This window comes from Falco naumanni, chromosome 5, assembly GCF_017639655.2.
Source record: "Falco naumanni isolate bFalNau1 chromosome 5, bFalNau1.pat, whole genome shotgun sequence".
NCBI lineage: Eukaryota > Metazoa > Chordata > Aves > Falconiformes > Falconidae > Falco > Falco naumanni.
This window is the reverse complement of record NC_054058.1, coordinates 55,186,597-55,195,592: the sequence shown is the minus strand read 5'-3', so window position 1 is coordinate 55,195,592 and position 8,996 is coordinate 55,186,597. Positions and strand designations below refer to the sequence as shown.

General features: G+C 38.8%; 1 protein-coding gene across 2 annotated transcripts in view; it reads right to left on the bottom strand.

The window, feature by feature from the left end:
- Window positions 1-1,055: 1,055 nt before the first annotated feature.
- RASSF3 (Ras association domain family member 3) overlaps window positions 1,056-8,996 on the bottom strand; it is a 54,137-nt gene continuing 46,196 nt past the window's right edge. For both annotated transcript variants that reach the window (XM_040595599.1, XM_040595600.1), the window contains exons 2-5: window positions 6,676-6,783; window positions 5,090-5,357; window positions 3,882-3,997; window positions 1,056-3,537 (exon numbers count right to left, since the gene is read on the bottom strand). In XM_040595599.1, coding sequence (XP_040451533.1) covers window positions 3,388-3,537; window positions 3,882-3,997; window positions 5,090-5,357; window positions 6,676-6,783 — 642 coding nt within the window. In that variant the 3' untranslated portion in view covers window positions 1,056-3,387. The remainder of the gene's footprint in view (window positions 3,538-3,881; window positions 3,998-5,089; window positions 5,358-6,675; window positions 6,784-8,996) is intronic.

Here is an 8,996-nt window from a genome sequence, read left to right as displayed (position 1 = left end):
GCCCGCCGCCCCCGTGAGGCGGAACACGGCGGGCTCGCTGCCCTCGGCCGCCCCCGCGCCCCCCTCCGCTGCCCGCCGCGGGGAGACCTCTCCTCACGCGCGGCCCCCACCCTCACGGGGGCGAGCGGACAGCATCGCCCTCCGCCCCGCCGCAGAGCCCGGAGCTTACATGGCGTCGCGGCGGGCGGCCCCGCCTTGGAGGCGAATTCCCGCCCTCCCGCCCCGGGGAGCTGGCGGCGCCGCCAGGGCGGTAACGTCGGGCGGCGGCGGCTCCTCTGCCCCTCCGGCGGCGCCCAGCCTGAGGTACATCTGCGAAAGGAAAGGTAACCTTCAAGGTGTAAGTAAATTTCAAAACACTGGGGTCTTTTTATTGTTGTATTTGGGTAAATCGATTGGCTTCGTTTTTCTGTAGTATTATTTACTAAAAATCAGGAGACAAAGTTAAAATATGTATACAATTATGACTGGGACACGTACACTGAAATGTCTCTGTAGCACCAGGCAAACTTTATTTTTTGCTTAAGGCAGGCTGCATCTCCCCACGCGACTTACCGCTACGAGGTCTCCGCAAGCACAACACCAGCCTCAGGTAACAGGAAAAAAATAAACACACATCACGTAACTAAGTATTGCCAACTTCAACTTTAATAATGGAACCATCACTTTTTTTTTTTTTTTTTTGCCATTTCAGTAATAACTTTAAGGGGAATAAAAACTTCCCTACAAAAATAAAGCTAAGCTTGTCAAAATTATAAATAGTTTAAATGTTTGTTTTTAAAAGACATACATTTTAATGTTTCCCTGCATTCCCCTGCCCCCCCAACCCCCCACCCCATCATTTAATCATTCTGGTACCATCAGATAATGAAATTAAAAGTTTTGCAGCGAAAGTTTTGACAGTTCAACTTGATGCTAAAATTAAAAAAAAGAAAAGAAAAACTGACTAGGCATGACCATTTCTTTTAAATTAAACTGCTGCAATTGCCAGTGTGTAAAAAAAGAAAAAATTAATTCCACACACGACATCTTAGAATAATTAACCGCGGACTAAGACAAAATTAAAATATAAGTTTATTTTGGTCCCCCACCCCCGTCACCCCAAATCAAGACTCATAGTGCATACAACACTGATTGAGGTTTTTGGCAAAAGTAAATGCAGATGCGCCTACTTAAAAGACTGATAGTTTAGTTCAAGTAAAAACAAAATTCACATATTTTTATATTCCACTTCTAAACTCAAACAGTGTTTAAATCTGAGCAACAAATGGTTCAATATTGACAGCTATTATGTAATGATTACATATTTATGGACTGATACATAAATTAAGTAGATGTTAACAGAATACCCACTGACATGCTGCTGCATTCATAGAAAAATAAATTGCAACAAAACATAAAAGCATTCCCTGAACCTTTATAAAGTGTCTCACTTGAGGATAATGTTACTAACTCACACATGCACTACAATGTTACATGTGAAATTAAAACCCAAACAAGATATGCCTTATATATACTTTAGTTAGTCCTACTCTTAAAATTTCTCTTAACACTTTAAAAAATTATGATTGTCTCATTAAGCTTGCAAATCCTTTTGACCAAAAAAAAAACTGTGAAGAGTTTTAAAAAAGTCTTACTAAGGAAAGGAAACAAAGGCACAATTACATCAAATTAAGGGGAAGAACAGAAGCATCTTGGAGTTTCACACAGTATCCATTAGATGTCACCAAAGTTTTAACAATTCCTTGGGCATTTAAAAAAAAACACCCTAAGAGTGGAGGGAAAAAACCCACCTTCTGCTGCTCTTAAATCGTTAGCACTCTTCCACCTCTTTCCACCCTTCCCCCCGCCCCCAGTATATCATTTCCTCTCTGGCATGATAATGACCAAAGTATCAGTTACTCAAATCTGCCTCATGCTTCTATTGCACACCCACTTCTTTGGTTTCTTTTGAACGTACTTTTTTAGATAAATAACTCTGAAAGAACAATTATATTTACAGTAAAGTAAAAAGTTTTCTTGCTACATTTTTCCTACTTTAAATCAAGTAAATCAGCAGTCTGCAAAATTTGGTAATCAGTTTTTCAATTAAGAATTTAAAGACCATAAGGAAAAAAACCTGTATTGCTGTACTCTTAGCAAGAGTTGCTAAGCTCAGTCACCAACACAGACGATAAATGTTAATTTTTCTGCTAAGATGGAACACGAATAACAAGTTCTACTTTCTTTGCCTGACTGAGCCTTTAATAAACAAAGAAACAGAGGAAGCTATTTTTGTCTTTCAGATATGGTAATTCAAAATTATCCAGCCTAAAAATGGATTGCTGAGCCAGAGGAAAGATCTGACTTACAATAAAGACCAAATGCATTTGTAGTTACAGCTTATGTCTAAACACTTGCTGGATGCGTATTTCTCACAGAGTTATCTGAGACACTTACTGACCACTTTTCAGAATTCAAGTAAGCAGCTTTTTAGCTTTGCTGCACTTTTCAAACTCCCATATGCATTTACAGAACCAGCTTCTCCAATAACGACTTGTACGTGCAGCTCCAATTCCATTCTTATTCAGCTTTTGCCCCTCATTCCTTCCCATTATTTCTATTATCTTTATTTCTCTTCCAGTGTGGATTTATGCAGTTAAAACCCCATAAAACTTACTCACAATATTATAACATCCTAAAACTTTAATCTTGTAGAATTAGTACTTTAACTCTCCTCTGTGTAAATACTATTTCCATTTAAAACCAGTCCTTCTCTGTCAGCTTTGAGTTCCCCACCCTCAACTCTTACTTTCTTTTCAACTTTCCCTTTACCTTCTCTAGAAAGACCACTTTAAAGCCTTCCAGAAATTTCACAGAACAAGCCACAAGATCTCATATGCCTTCCCTCTATAACAGTTCTCTCACAAATAATACAGTAACCATTTGAAAACAGAAAGGTAGTGCAAATCAATTTCATCTCGAAGATAGTGCTCCATCTAATTCTTGTCCAGACAGTTTTATTAATTTTTTTAACCCATCAATTTGCACATCCTTACTTGTAAAGCTACCATTAAAGCAAAGAAGAAAAAAAATACCTTATTTCATAACATCCTAGAAAATTGATTACAGTTTCACAGCTTGCACCAAGATAACTTGGAAAACTCTCTAAGCACACAGAGGGTTGCAAACTGATGTACAAACATGCAGAATCCCTTACTTGTGGGTGCAAGATGCTAAGTGACCTGGCTTATGGAACTAAGTCTATAGCAAAATTCAGGTACCCTGGCAACACAAAACAGTCTTCTGAATAAAGAAAACTACTCTCTGCTGCTCTTTGTACGTTACGTTTGGCATGCTATATTGACATTTGGTAGCGTGCATTTTTCCTGAGTGTCCCTTCACATCCTTTTAGCCAGGTTTCCACACCCCACCAAGGGCTTCTTCAAGTTTGTCTCTGTAAGCTGCGTAACGCTTCTTTAATATTTGCAATTGCTCATTTTCCTCTTTGTCCAGTATACGCAAGAAGTTTTGCAGTTCAGGAATACTAAAAGCTTCCCACTGGAAAGAGAAAAGGATGGATGAGATACACAGAAAATACACAAATAATTTATATATACACAGTATTTTTAAACAAAACCTCAAACACTCAAAACAATTTCAAACTGAAACAGCATAAGACACCCTTCCTTGCAAATCCTGGGGATCGGAAAGAATTTTACTCTTTTAAACTGCTTTTTGTTCTGCAAGTAATAACCACAAATAAAGCCTTTACAAAAGGCACAAAGTAAATATAACAAAAAAAACCACTTCCAAAAAATAGATTGTCTGTCTGCACAGATGAAACAGATGCCCACTCATCCATGAAGTTAAACACACACACAAAACCAGCATGTGTAACATACCATGACTTCTCCAGTTTCATGCTCACGTAGAACAAAACTGAGCATTTCTGTTCTGGGGCCTGCCACCAAACGCAGGTAGAGGGGATGTTCTCTGTCTGACAGCTTGCATGTATAAACTGCAGGAGAAGAAAATCACAGTAATTATCTTTACTAATGATGTTTCAAATGCTTCGAATGATTGATGCTAGCTAACGTTAGAACATTTCAGAGATGCATGTGTTGCTACAAAATTTACACATTCTATATACTTTCTACATATTAGTCTACATTCTGGTTTTGAGCAAATGAGTTTTAGGGAGGAGCTGAGCAGACTGATGGCAACAGTGCAACACTACATTCACACAGGAACGAAATGGCCTCTAGTCACCACAGCACACCATTTGAATACATGCAGGGGAAAAAAACCACAAGAAAGAAATGCGACACGTATCTGTTGCTATAACTAAGCATTTAAGACATCAGAGCTGTGGTGTCACTATTTGGATACCACTTCCACTTAAAAATTCATACACAAAGTCTAAAAGACAACTCCGCCTGCCTGACACAGTTGGTGTGACTGACAGCCAGAAACATCTGTCCTGAAACTGCTCTCAGTGTCCAGGGAAGGCGGCAGATTCTAAGTGCAAGAACACAACGATGGCAAAATGCACTTTTCACTAAAAATACCTTTTGCATCTTCTGGTATTTCCAAACACAATACAACAAACTTCTAACAGCAGTCAGAGCACTGGGAGAGCCACGTGCACTAATTAACACACATGAACACAACGCACGTGCTCACAATGCTCGTCACCTCAAGAACTGTCTGCCAATGCAAGGCCTTCAGGTATCACAGACACCAAGGTTTCTCTTTTTAAAAAAAAAATCGGTCCTGTAATTCAGTCTTACAACACTGCAGTGTTACCAAGCTAGCTGAAATTTAAAGCCTGACAATGGGGCATGTTAAATAAAATATAATGGACTGCAAGACACAGGAGATCTGTGTAGATGGTTTAGTAGGTTACTTTGCTTTTGTGAATTATCCTAAGTATCCCCAAATTGTTTAGTCTCTTACACATGCTACTTTTCATAAGGAAAAAAGACAAGAAAGCAAGATCCTCACCTCCGTTTATCTGAGTTCTTCCACCCTGCTTATTTCAAGTATTCCTATAGCACAAGTCCCTTCCCAAACCCCTTCACTACCAGAATGCCACAAGCCTAACTTATACCTTGGTCTTCCTTGTGACAGCGTTTATAAAGTGCAAACTTTGCAGGGTTGTCAGCCACGAAAAACTTTTTGAGCAAGGCCTCAATAACTTCACGAACAGTATTGGTGCTGCTGATGTGAAGGGTATTCACGTAGCCATCTGGCAAGTAAAAAGCAGTTTCGTTATTGCTGTGAGCACACCTCCCCTGGCTCTGGGAAGACTGCACAGTGATTGGTCTGCATAGTTCCATCTGAACTTTGATGAAGCCAGTGTAAATCCCATTTGCGTTCTGTAACAGAACAAAAGTATCAAACTGTTAAAATTAATAATGACCAGTTGTGACATATTAGCAGAGTAGGCTGATAAAAATGGTCGCAGTGAACACAATTTAAATGCCACTGTAATATGTGACATCTCATAGAAAAGACATTGTTTCAATAATTCAGACATTTATTCTGTCTGGTATATCTGCTGAATATTAATTTTTTTCTTAATAATTACTGAATTCTAAGAGTATTAGGATCACATCAAGCAAAAGATACTACAAACTAGTGATAAGTTTTCACATCAGGAGAGAACTATGAAGTGAAAAAGACCACTAGCATGCATCTTTGACAATAGTTTTATGCAGAAACAGAAAAATTATCTCCCACGTTTCAGCTGTGCTTGTAAACTTAATCTAAGGCATTTAGATGCTCAAATCCTGTAGCAAGTAAAGAACCCAAGAATAAATGCCAATCTAATAATTTTAAATTATTTATTCCAGTTGCTTCTGAAAGACAAAATAGCAAAATTGATCAAACCTAGAGCTAGAAAACTTGTATGCAATCTGGTTTTAGGCATAAGTCCTGACCCACATGCAGACATGTAACAAAAATCTTTTTAGTATGTAGTTGTACTTATATGGTTTAGGATATAATGGAATTTCAAGATTTCCATATACTATAAACCCACAGGAATACATAACGTATCAGAAAACCTGGACAATGCAGCAACTGAATAACAGCCTGCTAGGCAGATAGATGTGAATTTTATTAGTATCGTCTGTGGTAGGCTGGATGGAGTCTTAGACCTGGTCCATAATCCTTGGAATGAGAACTCCATACGCATTCCATTGACTGTGTTGTCTGTTTGGGGGGGGAAGGAAGTCTCATGCTGAAAACCTGTATGACTACTCTGAAAATTAGCCCTCCTATAGTAAGTATTTCATGCTTTAAAGATGCTCAACCAATGAGAAAAGTTACCGGAGAGATACCTGACAAAAATTTATCTACAGAACAAGATAAATATCCCTTCACGTTTACCAACTGAGGGTTTTCATCTGACAAATTTACATCTTGGTGTCAACTGAGAGTTTCTTAAACACATTTCAAATGACATATGCATTTGTTTCTACTACAGTTTGTTTCAATCCATATAAAAGAGCTATGTGGATAAAAACCATTTCAGACATGAGATTTAATTTCTAGATTTAAGAGCCTCTTACAAAGTAAAACAGAGACAGTTTCATATGTAAGATGCTGAAAATAAAATGATTCACATTGCACTACAAAGTTACAGTTCAACTGCTCCTATTAAAAACTACAGCGGTCCTACGCAAAACTTACCAAGGTCATCTTTAATTTATCAGTGACAGATGAATTATAGCTTTGTATCTTCTCTTTAACTTCTTCTTTACTGAGATAAACATGAGGTTCTCTCTCCTTCTGAACATCCTTAAACAACAACAGAGACAGCAGTTTTTAAAAAAATGAAAGAAACCCCAATTATTTTATGACTTTGGACATAAGCATTCTTAGTACAAATGGTAATTATTCCAGAGACTCAACTTACAGTAATTAGCCATACAGAAACAGAAAGGGTTAATATGTTAGGCAAATCAAATGGAACACTTGGCCTGAATGGAGATGGTGAAATCAGCACACCCAAAGATACTTGTGCCCTTTTTCTGCCAACTGTTTTCATTCAAGTATTTATCAACATCATGTAAAACAGCTCGGCTCCATTTTATGGCTTGATTTGCTCATGTCAACGCTATGCAATATTGTTAAGAATACAGTTGCAATTTTCATGAAATATAACTTAGGGTACAAATGGGTATTTCTAAACAAATGAAGAACATACATGAAAACAGAAGCATGTACTAACAAGTAACACCAACAATCTCCACGTATGCCAACAACATAAGAGCACCCCTGCATTCCAATGTAACAGACAGCATTCTACGCACAGGGTCACTGACTACTACACGACCCATCACAAGTAACTTTCCAGCTGTATCATGTTACACCAAATTCATGGGCTTTTTCCATGGCTAAGGCCCTATTAGATTTTTTCAACAGCTGCTTTTACGAGCTTGCTACGGATTTTACACGCAGCAGTAAAACCAATCCCTGGAGTTGGATTTTATCCAAACAAACATTTGTTCCCTATCCATATTCCTGCAGCAAACTAGCATTATAAATACACTCCAGTTTCTACCACTAGCATAGATGCCATATATAGTACGAAAGAGTTTCCACGCTCAGCTTTAATGGTTGAAGACTTCACTTAGCAAGGGAGAAGCTCTGAAGAAGCTTGATGTTTTCAAGGTACACCTGAACAGAGGACTATACATTCACTGTATGGATATACCATCAAGTCACAGTGCTCCAATCTGTCCTCACAAGCACATCCTGGCAAAGCTTATCCTAAAAAAAGGATTTCCCTGACTTCAGTGGCCAGTCCTGTTTCACAGTCTTTTGGACACCACTCAGCACACACCTTTGCAGGCACTTCAGTTTGCCAGGAACGACCCCAAAGATGAGCGCATCTGGAGCTGAACTGTAAGTTTCCACTTGCCAGGAAGAATCTGCAAAACTTTTTCTGTCTCCTAATTTTAAACCAGCTAGTTTTAGCTCTTTTTGGGCTTAGTTTTGCTTTTCCTATATGGCATTTCACTAAATGACATGCTGGAGCAGACTTTTTTCCCATAGCTATAAAAAGAAAGGTGTGGTCTGAATGGAGAACCGGAAGCCAGAAAACTTCAGTTCTGATCTGGGCTCAGATAGCCATTTCCTGCATAACACAGAGAGCACACCTTTATTTCACAGATCAGGAAACTGAGGCAAAAAGGAACACCAGTAAAATACAACTCTTATTAGTTCCTTAAGCCCAACTCTAAGACTGCGTAGTATCTTGCAGTTGCCAGACCCCACCTAGTCTATTACAAAATATCAAATTACGAAGTGTTTTCAGAATTCAAGTCTCTATTCTCACTAGAGAAATTAAGCTTTCTTGCCCTTCTATTTTTCATATTCACCCTCCCCCATATTCACCCATAATAATGACAAATACAGCTTCATCTAAACTGCTCACTTCATCTCCCCAGAGGCTGTTACAGCTTTGTAGTGTTCTATTTGGGGGCAAATGAATAGCTATAAAACAAAGCAGGCACAGAAAAAAAAAACCCAAGTAGTAATTTTTTTCTCTGAAATCAAAGTAAATGTTATTGCTGTTTTCATGCTTAAAATAAATATCAAAAGCAACAGCCCATAGTCCAAGTCTGAAAATACAGGCATTCTAAATGTTGACTTCCAATAATGTTGCGAGAGTGGGCCGAGACAACCTTAGCAGTGGATACTGCAGGGACAGGTAACAGCCTGCAGGCCTCTGGCCATGAAGGTCTGACAGAGCATTTGCCGTTTGTGTGACTGATTCCAAGAACCCAGGCTTTAACTTGGAATGTTCCTACTCTGTGTAGCTGCAGAGAAGCTCCTTCACCTGGAAACCAGTCTGAGAGAAAAGCAGGTTGTGGAGTTCATACCTTGTCAATTTCCTACCACTATTGATACTGAACTTACAATAATGCACACCTCAATTTTAGCATTTAACATTATTCCATTGCTGATTGTTCAAGCAGGTACCTCTCTCACCTACCCTGTTGGAG